An 18,655-nucleotide genomic window follows, 5' to 3' on the forward strand; every position below is an offset into this window, starting at 1 on the left:
CCAAAGGTTCCCGGCCTGAGGATGGCAAACTTTGAGGGAGGCTGGTAGGGAGGGGCTTGGGGTCTTTCTCTTTCCAGCCTGGGTTTGCCGAGACCCTGGGGCTGGTTTTGGAGGAGAGGGAGTCAGTTTTACGGGAAGCAGCCCCAGGAGCGGCAGCGAGGGGGCCGGAGTTGGGAGCGGATGGGGGATGGGAGGCCTTGCCCTTGGGGATGGCTTTGGCCTTGACCCAAGTGGAGGGAGGGATCCCCTTAGCGTCAGGCATGAAGGAGGTCAGTGGGGCTGGGATGGACGGCCAGGGAGGGGTCCCTAAAACACTTGCCCCCTCCCGGGCCCCCCACCCAAGATGGCGATCCAGGAGGGGCTAGGGCAGGAGTGGGCCCCCGGGGGCGTGCCCAGCTTAGTGTTTTTGGAGCAGCTCAACGGAAAAATGCTTAGCAGATGGGCGCCCCCCACCTCCCCACCGCCAACCTGCCCTCTCCCTGCCAGACCCCTCCCAGGCTGGCTGAGCCCACCCCACTCCTGCCTCCTCCCAGAAGCCACCAGGGGAAGATGAAAGTGCAAACCGAGGTCCCCGTGGGGCTGGGAGGCACCAGGATGGGCGTCACTCCAGGTTGTAAGGCACTGGCGGGGGAGTCCTGGGGGCGGGTGGTCACCGGCTTCCCCAGGACCCCCACGCCCTGGCGGGGCAAGGCGCTGGGCGGGGGGGACACCCAGCTCTGCCCCTTGAGCCCGCTCAAGGGTCCCATCTCCAGGCTTGTGGGGGGCACAGCAATGGGGGGTCGGAGACTGGAGGTGACCGGGCTGCGGGGGAGGAGGGTGGAGGACACCGCGGCCGCTCGGTCCTAGCTGGACAGAGGGGGTGGGCGGCGGGAATCAGGCACTTAGAACCACTCGCTCCTCCCCCTCCTGCCTCCATGGGTTGGGGGGGTCCCCTCCCAGGCCAGGGCGCACGAGGGTCCCGAAGGCGCCCCATCCCCCAGAACCAGGAGCTCTGGGTCCTCCTGGCCCCATCTCCTTCCTTAGAAAGTGCATTTCTTACAGTTGTGTGCAACATCGACCCCTCCCCAGGGTGCAGAGTGGGGGCGGGGCAGGGTGGGGGGCCTCCGATGTCAGGGGGGTGCTGGGGGCGTTAATTGCATAGAGACATCTCCTCCCAAACCCGCCGGGGGGGCGAGGGCTGAAAAACCCAAGAGAGCACGCTGAGGGGGGATGTGGGGGGCACAGGGGGGCAGCCTTCGGCCAAACCCGACAGCCCAGGGAGTCAGATGTCCAGCACACCCCTGCCACTGCCCTGGCCACCCTGGCCGTCACCTCCGCCTCTGCTGCCCCTTGCTGGGGTCCCCCATGCGTATCCGCCCCCCCTTTGGCAAACACCACGGCGGGGGGCCTGGTTGACGTCCTTATGGAGGATGGGGGCGGTGGCTGTGCTGGGTGTCCGCAGGTCGCCCCCGGCTTGCTCACCTGTCTCTGGGCAGGCAGGGCCTGGGAGCGGCGCCCTGGCGAGGTGGCCGGGGCGGGCGTCTGTCCTTCCGAGCAGCGGGCAGCCAGGAGGCGAATAACTTCGGAAGACGGCGCGCCCGGCCGGCCCTCCGTCACCCCGCGTCCCGTCGATGGCGTCCCGAGAGTCTGGAGCGAAGCCGTCTTTACCTTCAGTCTTCTTGGGTGGGTGGGTTTCTTTCCTCTTTGTTCCTGTTTAATCTTATTTTTGTTTGTTCTGCTTTTTCCTTTTTTAAAAGTTTTCGTCTTCTGCGTGTGTGTCTGTGTGTTTTGTCTTTTCGGCCGGCCTGGGAGTCAGCGGGGTGTTCTCGCTCTAACTTTCCACCGAAAATGTGGGCTGGGGGCCGGCTGGGCTGCCCTCCAGGAGTCCCGGGACGAAGGAGGAGGGGCGTGGGAAGGAGACCTTGGTTATCCCAGATACCAGGACTGGGCGGCCGGCAGCCAGACAGAGAAAGAAAACAAGAGAGATTGAGAGACAGGGAGAGAGAGAGAGAGAATGGGGGTCAGGCTCTGCATTTACCTTGCTCCCCATTTCCCACACCTCCCATGACCCTGCCCACTGCCCCCCCCCCCCACGACCCTGTGACCTGTCTCCCCCATCCCAGACCTGGGTGACCCTGGGCAAGTGACTTTGCCCCCGAGTGCGGCTGAGAGATAAAATGCAGGACGCCTAGTTAAATTTGAATGTCAGATAAACAATGGATAAAATGTGTTGTTAACATAAGTATATCTCATGCAATATTTGGGATATTGCTGTTGTTAGGTGTGGTGGAGCCCATGCCGATGCATAGCAACCCCATGTACAACAGAACGAAACGCTGCCCGGTCCTGCACCAGCCTCGCAATCATTGCTGTGCCCACTGTTGCAGCCACTGTGCCAATCCATCTCCTTGGGGGCTTTCTTTTTTTTTGGGGGGTGGGGGGATATATTAAAAAAAAAAAATCATTCGTTACCTATCTGGAATTCAAATTTAACAGGGTGTCCTGTATTTTAATTTTTTAATATATTTTATTTTTGTTGTTGAGAACATACACAGCAGGACAAACACCAATTCGACAGTTTCTCCATGTACAATTCAGTGACATTGATCACATTCTTTGAATTTGACAACCGTTCTCACCCTCCTTTTCCAAACTGTTCCTCCTCGATTAACATAACCTCACTGCCCCCTAAGCTTCTCATCTAACCTTTCGAGTTGCTCTTGTCAATTTGCTCTTGTCAGTTCTTTAAAAGAGCAGAGTGCTCAAGGCAGACATTCTTTACAAGGTAAGCTGAACTACTATTTGGTTTTAAGACTTCAGGGGATAGTTTTGGTTTAAGGTTGAAGCGTACTGTATTTTTATTAGTGAAATCAGGCAACGCTATCTCTGAGCCCCGTTATCCTGACTGTAAAATCGGGTGAAGGGAGGGCTTCGGTCAGGGAAGGCATGTGCACACCCCTGCCCAATGCATAGAAGGAAATGAGTGAAACTTTTCAGAGCATCACTGTACCGAGTACTGTGTGTTGTTTACTTTTTAAAAAACATTTTCCCATCTAATGAGGGGGGAGCTGTGACCCTCTGTTGCAGTGGACAGAATGGGGCTCAGAGAGGCTTAGTAATTTGCCCAAGGTCACCAGCGTAGACTTGGCAGAGCAGGGATTTGAACTCTGGTCCACGGGGTCTAGTCCTCACTTCCTCCCCTGGGAGTCCACAGCCCCGCCCTGCCACAGAGCTGGGATGGGTTCTTGGACTCACAGAGCTTAATAAAGGGACTCGTGGCTGTCAAGTTGATTCCAACTCATAGCGACCCTACAGGACAGAGCAGAACTGCACCCATAGGGTTTCCAAGGCAGAGCAGCTGGTGGGTTCAAACTGCCGACCTTCTGGTTAACAGCTGAGTGCTTAACCACTGTGCCACCAGGGTTCCTATCAATAAAGGGACAGGCGGAGGGAACTGAGGGCAGCTTTCAATTTGGCCCATCTGTGGTGTTTCTGTGTCGGAGTCCCATTTTACAGAGGTGGAGACTGAGGCTTGGAAGGGGGTGCTGCAGGGGCCACAGAGCAGGCTGGTGTCTCCACCAGGGCCTGCTCCACAGGCCCTGTGACTGCGGGATGGCTGGGGGGTGGACCCCGGTCCCTGCAGAAAAGCTACTGCACAGACCCCTTGAAATGCAAACTCTTGCCCGTGCCCCCTCCTGTGGCTTTGGCGCTTGGCCAGGGGAGACTGCCCTCCCACAATAGAGGTCTGATGCCCGCAGAGCCACTCCCTAGTCCCTAGTGCAAATCAATCTCCCCTGCAACCAGGCGGCCCTACAGGCAGCCGCTGGGGCATCCCATCTAACTGGCGCCAGCATTCCCAGCCCCCCAGCTCCAGCCAAGTTCAAGTTCATCTTGGCCATTACCTCATGTCTGGTTTCCGTTGGCAACCAGACAGCCTCTGGGCGTGACCCTCCCCCATGGTGGACGGTCTCCCCTTGGCCCTTCCTCCCTCCCCGGCCTCCTGCCCGGCCCCCAGCTTCAGCCTGTGGTGGTGGGGGCAGGGCAGAACCTCCTGGACTCCACAACCTCCACTCCGCCGGCTGGCTGATGGGGAGACTGAGGCAGAGCAGCGTCAGGGTGGAGCACCCCCTGGGCTGGTCAGAGCCAGCACTGTGGCCCTGGGCATGCGGCTCAACCCCTCTGTGCCTTGGTTTACTCATCTGTTCAATGGGTGTGGTGAGCTGGTCGGGGGGCAGTGGGGGGGTTAGAACCCACGGAGCCAGGACTGGGGAGACTGACGGGAAAGGCTTGGGGATGAGCAAGAGGAGGGGGACATTGATGGGGGAGCGGATACCGATTGGGGAGGGGGTACTAGTCAGGGAAAGGGATACTGACTAGGCGAGGAGTGTTGATCAGGAAAGACGAAGGGAGCGTTGATGGGGGCTGGGAAGACAGGCTGCAGGGAGGGAGCTGGCCACTGCAGGCAGGGGGCGGGAGGGGGCAGGGAGCCGCACGCTGGCCAGGAATCATTAAGGTGGAGGCAGAAGTGCTGACTGGGCCAAAATCAGAAATGCGAGGCCTCCGGCTCCGGCCTGTGAGCAGGGGCTCTGGGAAGGGGTGCAGGGGCTCCGAGAGGGGGCGCGGGGGCTCTGGCTTCCTCCCTCCTCCCCTCCCTGGTGCTTCAGGGTCCACTGGGGACTGGGGTCTCTCAGTCCAGGGACCTGCCGTTGGGGCTTGGCAGTGCCGGCAGGGTCCTCCCCAAACCCTCACCCCAGGACTGAGTGCCCTGCCTCCCCGCAACCCGTTTTCCCTTGGGAGTCTCCTGCCAGTCTGTGCCCCACTCCTGCCCCCAACACCAGCCCCCAGAACTTTTCTCTTATTCCCAGGCCTGGCTGCACCACTCCCTTGCTCTAAAGCCTTCTGTGGCTCCCCATGCCCCAGGGCAGAGCTGGTGTCCGCCCGGGTCCACTAGCCTGGCAGTCAAAGTTTTGTGCATTTAAGCCGACCTGTCATTTCCCACCGCACCTTTGCAGCCAAGCTCTAAGGGTCCTCACCTCCCCTTCTCTGCAGCCACCCCACCCCCAGGCTGGGTGCCACCCTCTGAGCCCACCTCCGAGGGGGTACTCTGAAGCGTGTAGAACCAAAGGCGCCTGCTTTGGCTGCCTCAGTGTCCCTTTCCCTCCAGGCTCTCTGCTCAGGGTACAGGGTTGGGGTGAGCACACTCGGAGAAGGGATTCCCTGGTCCCTGGCCGGAGGCTCAGGCCAGACAGCTGTGTCGGAGGCCGGTCAGTGGGCGGCCCGGGAAGGGTTAAGTGGCTGGGTCTCTTCCTGGGTTTCTATTAGCTTCCTTTCTGCTGCAATCAGGACGCTCCCAGCCTCCTCCAGGGAGGGAAGTGGGGAGGTCGGGGGGTGGGAAGGGAAGCTCTGGCTCTGTGAGCACTTGGGGTGGGGGCGTCCATGCCCTGGGACTCAGAGAGGGTGGCTGTGGGGTGGCCCAGAGCCCAGAGCCGGGGTCCTGGGGACCTAGAGCTCAGTGGGTGACCCTGAGCAACGGATCTCCCCCTAGGCCCCAGCCTCTGCCAGCACAAGGCAGGGGACTTAGGATTTGGGGTGTATGTCAGGGTGGGGGTGGCACCTCCTCTGGGTAGAGACAGATCCCTGATGCTCTGGGCCTTTCACAAGGCTTCTTGGGGGGGGGCGTGGCCAGAGGAGGAAACCCAGGCCCAGGGGGGCCAGACAGAGCCCTGTCAGTCGGCACCAGTCCTCCAGCCCCCCCACACTGGTCTCCCTCCACCCTGGGAGAAGCAGCCAAACACCCCGGGCTTCCTGATTTCCTCCGGGCGAGAAGAGGGAGGAGCCTCTTCCAGGCCAGAGGAGGCTCCCGGGGGACCCCGCGGGGCCCGCCCCCAGCCACATTCAGGCACTCTGCCCCTTGCCGCAGCAGCAACCAGGCCTGCAGGGAGGGTCCCCAGGGGGCCAGAGAGTGGCCAGAGTTTCCTGGGGCCGGGGACACATCTCGGCCCCTCCCTGGTCTCAGTCTATGGACTCCAGGGCAGGGGACTCTTCCGGGGGGGCGGGGGTGTAGGGCCTGGACACCACCCTTGGAGCCCAGAGAGCCCCTACTGTGCGGTTCTTGTGATCTGACCTGCTGGGGGGCCCTGAGCCGGCTTCTCTGAGCAATGGGGCCTAGGGTGGCCCCCTCCCCTACATGCACACAAGGTGGGGGCTCCAGGGCCGGCCCGCACCCACAGACACACAGCTGTTAGCATACTCCTGCCACCTGTGCCCCCGTGGACGCCTCACCTCAGGGCAGGCACTGGGACGTTTGGCTGCGGGGTCAGGGCTGAGGGGGTAAGGCTGCCCCCTGCACCATGGAGTCTCAGTTCTGGGCCCCCCGGACCCTGCCCCCTACAAGAGGCAAGTCGCTGCACCTCTCTGAGCCTCCTTCGTCAGGCCGTCAACCTGTCTGCCTTTCGGGGTTGCGGCTGGACCCCAACACTGCAGTACGGATGGTCGCAGTCATGTCAACCCCGCCCCCTCCCCCCCACCCTGCCCACAGGCATGGATGCTGGGCTAGAGCCTGGGGTGGAGGCTCAGACCATGTGTTGGCAGGCCCCGCACCCTGCTGCAGGCTGCCTCAGTTTCCCCACCCGCCCTGGCCTGTCTCTGGCTAGGAGACACCCCCTCATCCTCCCGGCGGCAGCGGCGGCGATGAAGGGGACAGGCTGGGGGTGGGGGGAGGTTGAAGGCTTGGGCTGACCCACTGCTGTGTGACACTGGGCGGATCCCTAGGCCTCTCTGGGCCTCAGTTTTCCCACGGGTACAAATGGGCTGGAATGACTCTCAGCCCCAGGCTCTGCCATCCACTAGGAAAGCGGCAGGCGGGGTGTGGGCTATTCCACATCCCGGGCGTGGCAGCCTCGGAGGCCAAGGTAGAGGACATGGGGTCACACTGGGCTGCCTCGGGCCCCACAGAGAAACCAGGTGTGGGCTCTGGGCCTGGGCAGGTCCAGGAGGCGGTGGCCTCACCATGCTTGCTCACCAGCCACTGTGCCGGGGGTACAGCTGCGGGGTGCACTGGGGGATGCAGCCGGCCCCTCTGCCCCCGCCCGCCCCCAGCAGCCGGCCTCCTGGCCCCTACCTGTGCCTGATAAGTGCCCGCTGGCTCCCTCGGTCCTAATCCCATAAAGGAACGGTTTGCAGGGGACGTGCCGGGCGTAGAGTAGGCTGCGGGGAGGAGAGAGACGGAGAGCCCATTAGCGACGGGTGGGCACAGGGGGCAGGGGCTGCCCCAGGCCCAGAGAGGGTGGCTGTTGTCCAGGGTCACACAGCTGGGCCTCCGCCCCCCCCACCCGCAGCCAATGGGGCACCCCTGAAAGCCCACCGTCCTGGGGATCCTGTCTGGCGGGTCCCCTGGGGTCACAGCTCTGCCCGCCAACGCAGGCGGGGCATCTGCCAAGAGGGGCGGCAGAGGCTGAACTATTCCTCGTTCAGAAACCACCCATGAATTATTTAGTGTCTTCCCTGGCCGGGCTCATCCTGTGCCTGCGGCCCACAGCCCTGGCGGGGGCACCATGAATTATTGAAGGCATTTTATTTATTAATTTTCCTCCTGGAGCCGGCACGCAGAGGACTGGGGTGTTTGCATACAGGGATGTATACTTTAATCTCGCCAATTACATTTTGCCAGCGAGTGAATAATTCATGGCCCGGGGATGCCGGGTGGATGGGGTTGGGGGGGCCTCTGGCAGGCGAGGACCAGGGCAGTGGGCAGGGAGGATGTGGCCACAGGCGGGGGATGGTAAGTAAGTGGGAGACTCAGGGTGGAAAGCACCCTGGTGCAGGGGTCGGGGAGGGAATCCGTGTCCATTCCATGACTACTGGATACCAAGCACCATATGTAATCATCCCACTGAATCCTCAACAGGCTCTACAAAGTCAACAGTACCATTATCCCCATTTTACAGATGAGAAAGTAAAGTCCACGGTAACAACCAGCACCGAATACTGCCTTGGCTCCATGCCCGACGCTGCCCTGAATGTTCTCCACGATCTAGCTCACCGACTCGCCCAGTCCCGGCCACCTGACGAGGCCGGCGTTGTGACCGCCCATTTTGCAGCTGAGAAAACTGAGGCTCAGAGAGGGGAAGACATTTGCCCAAGGTCACACAGGGAGGGAGGTGCAGAGGCAGGACTCGAACTCTGGGCCTGTTCCGCAGCTGGCCTCCTTCCAGCGCCCGGCCTTCAGCTTGGGAAACCCAGCAGCAGAGGGGCGCACTGAGTTCTGAGTTCAGAAGGCCCTGTGGCTCGGCAGGCAAGAGGTGCTGGGGGTGCTGCTTGCAGGGAAGGGAGTAGGTACAGTCCAGCTGCAAAACTGCTGGCCCCTCCCCACTTGGTGGGGTGAGGCATCTCATTTGGGGGTCTCTGGAGTGAAAGGTGAGAGGTGGACTGGGATGATGGCAAGAGCCGGGGATTCTGAGACTGCCCAGGGCAACCAATGAGGCGGTTTGCTCAGCCTCAGAGGAGGCGGGACGCCTCAATGCTGGCCACCGGGAGGGAGAAGGGGGGCAGGGCCACCGTGGATTGGGGGGTCTCAGGACAGGGATCCTGGGAATTCCATCTCAGCCTTGGATTAGGAGGTGGGCAAGGGGCCATCAGACTGCTACCTGGAACCACATCCAGAGAACAGAAAGGTCTGGAAGGTGGGGCTGCCAACTCAGGGTCAGGTGGGCAGGTGGGCACTGTCTGGTCTAAAGGAGTAGCCCAGCCTCACCCTGTCACTGAGTGGCCTGCTTTCCCAAAAAGCCGGAACTCTGGAAATTCTAATACGAAACACCTTGATTTTAAAACAGTAACAACAGGTGCTCATTTTCCACAGACAAAATACGCCCAGGGGCCAGGTTTGGCCCTCGGGGCCGCCGGTTTGAGACCCTCGCTCACTGCACCCGGGAGGGTGTCCACCTGAAGTGGCCCGGTCCACACCCCTGGCTCCATCCTGCATTTCCCTAAGGCCGCCTCGGCTCCGGGGGGCCCGAGCACGTGGCCCCAGGCCGCTCTCCACAGATCCACCAAGCTCGCCAGTACCCGCGGGGTCTGAGCTCTGGAGCCCGCCCGGCGGGGGGCTGGCTGGGGAGAGGGGGCCCCCGCGGGGATGCCCGCCCCACCTCGGGCACCGCTCCCCGCGTGCTTACTGGGCGAGGCTGGTGACGTGGCTCCTCCCTCGGAGGTGGTGGTGGGTTTGGCGGCGGGGGGGAGTGCCAGCCGCGGCAGCCCGGGGGGCAGTGGAGTCAGCATCTGGGCGGAAATGCAGTGACTGGACATTTTGAGCTGACCACTTCCATTTAACTGGGGGGAACAGAGAGACACGTGGTTAAGGGGCGGGTGCTCCCACTGCTGGCGCTGGCTGCCCCCGGCTCTGAGGGTGGCTTTGCCAGGGTGGGGGGCCAAGGCGCCGGCTTGGCAGGGATGAGCTTGGTGGGTCTCAGATCGGCCGGAGGTGGGGGTGGGGGTGGACGACTGCACCCCCGGCAGCCCCCCAATATCACACTCTCACCACTTACTTAAAAAAACAGTTGCTGTAGAGTTGACTGCAACTCACGGCGACCCCATGTGTGTCAGAGGAGAACTGTGCTCCTTAGGGTTTTCAGTGGCTGTTTTCTTGGGAAGTCGATTGCCAGGACTTTCTTCCAAGGCACCTCTGGGTAGGCTCGAACTGCCAACCTTTCAGTGAGCAGCCAAGCGCACTCGCTATTTATACCACCCAGGGTCCACGACACCACTTACTCGAGCGCCTCCTTAAGCTACCTGTACGTGGACTTGCTTCCCTGCTGAATGACATCACCTCACCCTAACCTCACCCTCACGGGCTCTTTGGAGGTTTTCCCTACCTCACCGCGAGTACAAACTAGCCATGACCTTGCCCACAGTTCCAAAATCCGAAAAACGCTGAACACCAAACATTTCTTTGTGAAGTCTGCCAAAGCCTGACCTGAAAGGATTTTTTAAAATTGAGCTCTTCCTGCCGAGTGTTTACAGTCCCGCATGGCGCTGCAGCAATACAACCGCATTTGAAGGCAGGGTGCTGCCCCATCCCACTGGGGTGCCCCGTAACACGCTGTCGATTTTAGCTGCTGCTGACTGGGCGTCCGACTCACGGTGACCCCAGACACAACAGAACGAAACGCTGCCCGGTCCTGCGCCATCCCCACGATCGATTGTGAATCGGGCCCTTGCGACCTATAGGGTTTTCACTGGCTGACTTTCAGAAGTAGATCGCCAGGCCTTTCTTCCTAGTCTGTCTTACTCTGGAAGCTCCACTGAAACCTGTTCAGCATCCTAGCAACATGCAAATGTCCACTGACAGATGGCTGGTGGCTGCCGTGAGGTGCGCTGGTCAGGATCAAACCAGGGTCTCCCGCACGGGAGGTGAGAATTCGACCACAGAACTGCTGCTGCCTCAGCATGTCACATCACATACGAGGACATCTGAATTCCGACCCGATCCGACTCCAAGGGCTTCAGATAAGGGACTATGGACCCATGCTCACAAAACTTTTCCAATAAAAGTCGTACGTTCGAGACGGCCTGGGTGATGCACTCCACTCAGACAAGGCCCACGGCCCGACCACGACAAGGCCAGGCCCCAGGGAGAGCGCGCTGTCACCGGGAGCCACAGGTGGCGAAGAGACACCCCGTCCCCGCCCAACTCACCGGTCCAGGCTGCTGGCTGGCCGGGTCGCAGGCCAGCGAGACGAGATCTTTGAGCGGGTCCTGGGGGTTGAGATGAGGCGGGTAGCGGATGGCCGTGTGTGGGAAGTAGGTGGAGGCCGTCTGGGGCAGGATGGACGTCGTGGGGAAGTGCAGGGCTGAGGACGGGTGAGGACTCCGGGCGATTCCTGTGGACACGGAGGCGGCAGGTAGGCAGTCAGCAGGGGCTGGTGGGTAAGGGTCGCCCCCTGTGCCTCTCACTGGTTTGTGTCTGTCTGTCTGCACGTTGGTGCGTTTAATAACAACTAAATAATAAGAGTAACAAAGTTGTTCTCATTGTTGTGTCACTGAGTCAATTCTGACTCACAGCAACCCTCCGGGACAGAGTTCAACTGCTCCCGTGGGGTTTCCAAAGCTATAATCCTTACGGGAGCAGGCTGCCACGAGTCTCTCCCTCAGAGCGGCTGGTGGGTTCAAACCGCTGACCTTTTGGTTAGCAGCCGAGCGCTTAACCGTTTCACCACCAGGGCTCCTTGATGACAATAATAACACCTACCAACGCTGCCCCAAGAGCTCCACGGGGTTCTGGAATCATCCCTACCTTTCTCTTTTTAATTAACAGAGAACGAAACAGGTCGTTCGAGGCGACGCCACCTGCCTGAAGCAGGCGGCAGACCAGACCAGGATTCGAACCCATGGCCTGTGCTCTAAACCAGGAGCCCAAAAACCTTTCTCATAAAAGGGCCAGGGAATAAATAATTTTAAAAAATGGAGATATGAATCACACACACCGTAGAACTCGCCCTTTTAAAGTGTACAATTCAACAGCTTCTAGTACTTTCAGGGTTGTGTGACCATCATCTCCACATAGTTCCAGAATACTTTCCTCACCCTAAAAGAACCCTCTGCCCACTAAGCACTAACAAACATTCTCCCGACATTCCCGAGTCCGCTTTCTGCCTCTATGCATCTGCCCGCTGTGGAGAGTTCGCATAAATGGAATCATCCTGTACGTGGTCTTGTGCTTGGCTTCTCTCACTGAGCACCGTGTTTATAAACTTCACCCCCGTCACAGCATCTATCAGAACTTCATTTCTCTTTATAAACCAAAAAAAAAACCAAACCCATTGCCGTCGAGTCGATTCTGACTCATAGCGACCCCACAGGACAGAGTAGAACTGCCCCATAGGAGGGTCTCCAAGGAGCAGCAGGTGGATTCGAACTGCTGACCTTTTGGTTAGCAGCCGAGCTCTTAACCGCTCCGTAGCAGCGTCTGTTTTTTTTTTTTTTCCTTTCTTTATTTTTTTAAACCACTCAGTGATGTGTAGTCTGTTCATGGGTTAGATTTTAGTATATTCACTATGTAATTCCAGAATATTTTCATCACCCCTGAATGAAATCCTGTACTCATCGGCAGTCACTCCCCATCCCCCCCCCACCAGACCCTAGCCTGATAGTAAATATTTTTTGGCTTTGCAGACTATCCTGTCGCTGCTGTAGCTATTCAATCCTGTCACTGTACTATGAAAGCCTTCACAGACATATGTAAACAAATGGGTGTGGCCGTGTGCCAATAAAACTTTATTTACAAACACAGGCAGAGGGCCAGATTCGGCCTGTGGGACATAGTTTGCTGACCCCTGGTCTAAACCGCTAAGTTCCGTTCACTCTTGCCTGCCTCCCTCTGTGTATGTCTGCATCCTCGTAGGGAACTAAATCATCATCAATGTCATGGCAGGATAACAAGCAACATTCCGGAGCTTTCCGCGATGGAGCTCGCTCAATCCTCCAACAGCCTTGGGAGGTGGGGGCAGGGAGGGAAATGGAGGGCAGGGCGAACTGTGACCACCTCAGTCACGGTTGTGTTTCCATCTGTTGTGTGTGTGTGTCTTTGTGTCGACGTGAATGTCCACATAGTGCCTGGGTGGCCTGTGGCCTGTGTGTGTCTGGCCATGTCCCGGGTGAGTCTACACCGTTCTGTGGACCCTGTGGTCCGTCAGCGGTCTCTCATGTGTGACACTGTGGGTCTCCGGCCTCTGGGAACATGTATGACCCTGGGCAGGTCGCTCCCGTGTCTGACCTCCCATGTCTGAGCCCTGGCCCCTTCTTGTACAGAAGGGGAAAATGAGGCCTAGAGACACTGGGGGCCCCCCCAGGTGCTGGGACCAGGCCCGTGTGCTCTCCATAGCACCTCTGGGTTCTCTTGCTTGGCCAGGAGGCTCTAGCAGTAAAGGTTGAGGCGAGACAGCCGGTGGGACTTCCCGGCCACGAGGGCCTGCTCACTCACCGCTGTGTACAGCGATGACGGGCCGGTGGTGCTGCGTGAAGCTGGAGAGGCGCGGCGAGTCCTGGGGCGATGGGCTGTTGAATGGAGACTTGTCCATCTCTGTCTTCTTCACTGGGGACGAGATGCCTGTGGGGGCAGGGCAAGAGGGTCAAGGGCCGGTGGGTGCAGAGGGCCACGCTCCTTCCCCCAGCACTGTGGGTGCCATTCCTGCCCAAGGTCTCACCCACAACCCTCCGGCTCCCAAAAACCCAAAATCCAGTGCTGTGGAGCCGATTCCGACTCGTGGTGACCCCATATGTTACAGAGCAGAATTGCCCAGAGTTTCCCTGACTGTCATCTGTATAGACACAGATTGCCAGGCCTTTCTTCTGCGGTGCCACCAGGTGGGTTTGAACTGCCAACCTTTAGGTTAGCAGTCGAGTGCAAACCTTTGACAGCACCCAGGGACATTCCTCAGCAGCCCCTTCCGCCGCCCTAGGCTCTCCCCAGGACCTGACCTTCCCGCGGCCCAGCATCCACAGGGTTAGTGTTGGGTACGGCGGGGGCCAAACACTCGGGACATCACCTCTGCCTCTCCCCCTCACAGCAACCCGAGAGTGAGGGGGCGGGCGCCCATTTTGGAGGGGCAAACTGAGGCTCAGAGCAGAGAGGGGGCTGCTGGGACACATGACCCATGGGACAAGGAGCCTGATGTCCACACAGGCACAACCCCCACCTTTTGTCCTGCCAGAGAACTGGGGCGGTTCAGGGATGCCCCCTGCCCCCCAGGAGAGTGGTACCCTGGGCACCCACATGAGGGGCTGGACACAGTCTGAGTGTTGCTGACCCGGGAGGGTTCTGTCTGACTAGGTGGGGAATGTTCTGGAAGCCCCAGCCCGCCAGGCCTGGAGGCTGAGCTGCCGGCTCGGGTGCCGCCCAGCCTGCCTGCCAAGCTCAGCCTTGGCAGCCAGGGCTCAGGATTTCCCGGGAACCAGGGAGCTGGTGGGAAGACGGAGGGAGGGCTGTGTGAGCGTGTGTGAGCACGTTTGAGTGTCTGTATGTGTGTGAGCGCGTGTGTAAGCGTGGGGATGGCGGGCTCCCTGGGCGCAGGCCCGCAGTGCTCACTTGGGCAGGTCCCCTTAGCAAGCTGTCCTGGAGCCCGCCACCCCACCCCCGGAGCTTTCTGCCATGGGGCCTGGGGACGCAGGTGGAGGCCAGCCAGATGCCACAGCAAGGGTGACCCTGCATGCTGTGGGGTGCTTGGAAGAGGCCCTGAGCATGAGCTGCCTGTCCGCTACTTTGGCAGACATGCGCGATTCCCCCATCGGAGCAGATCTGCATCTGAGTAACACACCTGTCCGCATGTCCCCGAGCGCACACCTGCCCACCTCCCCCACCTGAGCACACACCCCTGTACCAGCACACCTGCCCATGTCCCCCACCTGAGCACACATCTCTGCCCTAGCACACCTGCCCACGTCCCCACCTGAGCACACCTCTGTACTAGCACCCCTGCCCACATCCCCCACCTGAGCACACCTCTGTACTAGCACACCTGCCCACCTCCCCCACCTGAGCACAAACCTCTGCTCTAGCACACCTGCCCACGTCCCCCACCTGAGCACACACCTCTGCACTAGCACACCTGCCCACGTCCCCCACCTGAGCACACACCTCTGCACTAGCACACCTGCCCACGTCCCCCACCTGAGCACACACCTCTGCACTAGCACACCTGCCCACGTCCCCCACCTGAGCACATACCTCACCCTAGCACCCCTGCCCATGTCCCCACCTGAGCAAACACCTCTGCCTTAGCACACCTGCCCACGTCCCCGCCTGAGCACACACCTCGCCCTAGCACACCTGTCCACTTCCCCACCTGAGCACACCTCTGTACTAGCACACCTGCCCACGTCCTCACCTGAACACACACCTTTGCCCTAGCACACCTGCCCATGTCCCCACCTGAGCACACACCTCTGCCCTAGCATACCTGCCCACATCCCCACCTGAGCATACACCTCTGTCCTAGCACACCTGCCCACGTCCCCACCTGAGCACACCTCTGTCCTAGCACACCTGCCCGCCTCCCCCACCTGAGCACACACCTCACCCTAGCACACCTCCTCACACGTCCCCACCCGAGCAAACACCTCTGCACTAGCACACATGCCCCCACCTGAGTACACTGTGGGACCAGTGTCCAGAGCAGCCCAGAAATGGGCCCATGGAGAGTGTGTCACGTGCACAGGTGAACTGAGGGGGCGCACAGCTCTGCGGAGGATAACTGGTGTTGAGTGAGCATTTATTATGCACCAAGGTCTTGCAGACTCAGTATGACTTGACATTTGGGCCCACATCCTTCTCTGGGGTGGGGCCGTCCCGTGCACTGCAGGGTCCTAAGCAGCATCCCTGGCCTCCACCCACTCGATGCCAGCAGCACCCCCTCCAGCTGTCACAATCACAAATGTCCCCAGGCATTACCCAGTGTCCCCTGGGGGCAGAATTGCCCGGGTGAAGATCCCTCTGGGAGCCCTTGGGCAGAGCGATCTGGGCCTGACCTCATGTCATCCACACAGCTGCCCCATGCTGAGATTCCTAAGAGTTACCCCATTTTAAAGGAGCCCTGGTGGCACATCCGTTAAGCGCTCAGCTGCTAACCGAAAGGTTGGCAATTCGAACCCACCCAGCCACTCTGCTGGAGAAAAGACTGGTGATCTTCTCCTGTAAAGATTACAGGCTAGAAAACCCTATGGGGCACTTCTACTCTGTCACATGGGGTCACCATGAGTCAGCATCAACTCCATGGCACCTAACAACAATAAACCCATTTCACAGATGTGGAGACTGAGGCCTGATGGGAGAAGTCACTCACCCAAGGTCACAGAGCCAAGAAGTAGTGGAGCTGGGACTTGAAACTGACCGTGTAACTCCATGGAGCCCTGGTGGCGCAGTGGTTAAGAGCTCAGCTGCTAACCAAAAGACTGGCGGTTTGAATCCCCCAGCTGCTCCTTGGAAACCCTTGGGGCGGTTCTCCTCTGTCCTACGGGGACTGATCTGACAGCAACAGGTTTGGTTTTCGGTTTGTGTAACTCCACTGGCCGCGCTGCACCCCCACGCCCCCAGCTCGTAGAGAGACAGGGGAAGTGCCACGTGACAGAGAAGAGAAACGGGAGTTGGCACCAGCTGGGCCCAGGGGGCCCCACCCCGCATCTACTCTGGGGGCCCGTCACCTTGACTCCCGCCTGTCTGACTTGGCCACCTTCTTGGCCTGGGCCCCACCTGCCCTGAAGTCCGTTCTCCACATAGCCTGAGGGTGACAAAACTCTGACCAGATCCTTCCAGCCCTTAGAATCTGCACAGTGTCCATCATCCCCGGACAAAGCCTAAGTCCTCCCCCGGCCAGAGGGCCCTGCACGCCTTGCCCCGTCCCCTCTCTGTCTTCCCCTCCTCCTCTCTCCCCCGCACTCACTCCCCTTCAGCCACACAGGCTTCCTCGGGGTCCCTCCAACTCACCAGGCATGGTCTGCCCCAGGGCCTTTGCACAGGCGTTCACCTCCCTCGGGTCGCAACTCCACTGCCACCTCCTCCAGGAAGCCCTCTGTGATGCCCAGGTCGGGTCTGCCTCACAGAGTATTATATACACCTGCCCCCCTTTAAGCCCACATCCCTTGTCAAACTGATTACCGCTCTCCCTCTAGACTGCAGGCCTCAGAGGGTTGGGGCTGAGTCTTCTAATCCCTCCTCTCCCCCGCCCACCCAGCTGGCACTAGGAGGTTCTTTGCAAATGACTGTTGAGGGGGTGTTGTTGCTGGGTGCCGCTGAGTCGATTCTGACGCATAGAGACCCCATGTGACAGAGAAGAACTGCCCCATAGGGTTTGCTAGGCTGTAATCTTTCTGGGAGCAGACTGCCAGGTCCTTCTCCCCTGGAACCGTTGGGTGGGTTTGAACCGTCAACCTTGCCGTGAGCAGCCGAGCGCTTAGCCCTTTGCACCACCAGGGCTCCTTTTGTTGAGGGGCTGAATGAGCCTGAATCTCCCATTTTCCAGAGGAGGGCTTGCCTGTGCCCCTGGCTTGCTTTGCCCTGAGTTCCGGGGTCTAGGTCTCCTGCAGTGGGACAAAGGCTCTGGGGCTCACGCAGAAGGTGCACACCCTCTGCCCCACGAGGTGGGTGATTGGGAGGGGGTGACGGAGGAGGAAAGGCATCCCAGGCTGGGCACAGCGTGGACAAAGGCCCGGAGCCTGGCACGAGGCGTGGTGAGCTGTGGCTGTGGGGGTCTCACCTGGGCAGGGGGCTGGCACCCCTTTCCCCCAAGCCTCCGCTACTCCCAGGCACAGGGGTGTGGCTGCTGGGGGTGGTTGCCTCGCGGAGCTCTAGCCCAGGGAACGAGAGAAAGGGCTGGGAGAAGAGGATAGAGCAGGCTCTAATCAGCTTAACTCCTTAATGAGAGGCTAATTGGAGCTGTCTAGACAGGAAGCTGTAAGGGCCCAGGAGGGGGAGAGGAAGACGAGGTGAGGGTCCCTGGGGTGCGGCTGGAGGCCAGCCTGCCACACTCTGTCTGCCTCCCGAGTATCCCTGACCACCCGGACCCTTCCCTCGGGACCCCCGGCCCTCCCCTGGGTCTGGTAATCATGTGGGGAGTCCACGGGACCCCTACACAGCCCAGGGGCAGGTCCCTTTGGATGGGTCCCCATCTGACCCCAGCCACGCCCACTGGGGGAGAGCAGGTGGTGGAAGCACAAGGTTGCAGAGCACTGGGCTCTGCCCCTTTCTGCCTGTGTGAGCCTCAGTTTCCTCATTTGCCAGCCAGGGCCAGTGGCAGCACTGACTTCACCAAGTGTGGGGACAGGGAATAACGCAGGCGAATGGCTTAGCATGCGCAAGGTGCCCAGTAAAGGGAGCGGGTGAGGATGTCTGGAATGGTCTCTGCAAATGGCCACCTGGGTCCTCGTTCCCACTGTGGAGACCTGGAGCAGGTGATCTCCCTTACGGCTGAGTATGGCCACATGACTGAGTCCTGGGCAATAAGATAAACGGAAGTGGTAGGTGCCACTTCTGAGAATTATTCTTAAACGGAGAGGGCGCACCCAGATGGGACTCTTCTTCTTTTCTGCTGGCTGAAATGCAGAAACGATGGCTGGAGCTCTGGCAGTCATCTTGGAACATGAGGTGGGAACGAGAACCATGCTCAGTGGAGCATAAGGCAGGAACCAGAGTCCCTTGCACCACACTTGCCCTGGGATGTTGATGGCTGGACATTTACTTGAGAGAGAAATGCTCTGTCCTTTGGGGTTCTCTGTCTGTCGTAGCCAAATCTAAGCTTACTGAATACAGGATTTTTACAGAGACAGACCAAATAGAAATGGGAAATCACAGAGACAGAACCAATGGAGACACTGTGATTCATAAACAAAACAAAACGAACTCGTTGTCATCAAATGGATTCTGACTCATGATAGGATAGAGTACTGCCCCATAGGGTTTCATTTCCAAGGCTGTAATCTTTACGGAAGCAAACTGTTACATCTTTCTCTTGCAGAGCAGCTGGTGGGTTTGAAGCCGTCCTTTTGATTAGCAACCGAGCGCTCAACCACGGCACAACCAGGGCTTCTGACTCATAAATTAGAATGTAAGGAATAGACACAAGTTCTCCCAGAGCTGGGGACCCTTCAGGGATGAGGCTGTTTTGGGAGCTTACACTGTGGACAAGCGAGGATA

The 18,655-nt window shown here is 59.4% G+C and overlaps 1 protein-coding gene across 2 annotated transcripts in view; it reads right to left on the bottom strand.

The window, feature by feature from the left end:
• Positions 1 to 1,690: 1,690 nt before the first annotated feature.
• Positions 1,691 to 18,655, bottom strand: part of NFIC (nuclear factor I C) — a 72,327-nt gene continuing 55,362 nt past the window's right edge. The window contains exons 7-11 of one of the 2 annotated variants that reach the window (XM_004378476.3): positions 12,953 to 13,078; positions 10,669 to 10,853; positions 9,150 to 9,303; positions 7,100 to 7,185; positions 1,691 to 1,923 (exon numbers count right to left, since the gene is read on the bottom strand). In XM_004378476.3, the coding sequence (XP_004378533.1) occupies positions 1,906 to 1,923; positions 7,100 to 7,185; positions 9,150 to 9,303; positions 10,669 to 10,853; positions 12,953 to 13,078 (569 nt within the window). In that variant the 3' untranslated portion in view covers positions 1,691 to 1,905. The remainder of the gene's footprint in view (positions 1,924 to 7,099; positions 7,186 to 9,149; positions 9,304 to 10,668; positions 10,854 to 12,952; positions 13,079 to 18,655) is intronic. The other variant, XM_004378477.2, reaches the window with a different exon arrangement.

Source organism: Trichechus manatus, unplaced genomic scaffold (assembly GCF_000243295.1).
Source record: "Trichechus manatus latirostris isolate Lorelei unplaced genomic scaffold, TriManLat1.0 scaffold00057, whole genome shotgun sequence".
NCBI lineage: Eukaryota > Metazoa > Chordata > Mammalia > Sirenia > Trichechidae > Trichechus > Trichechus manatus.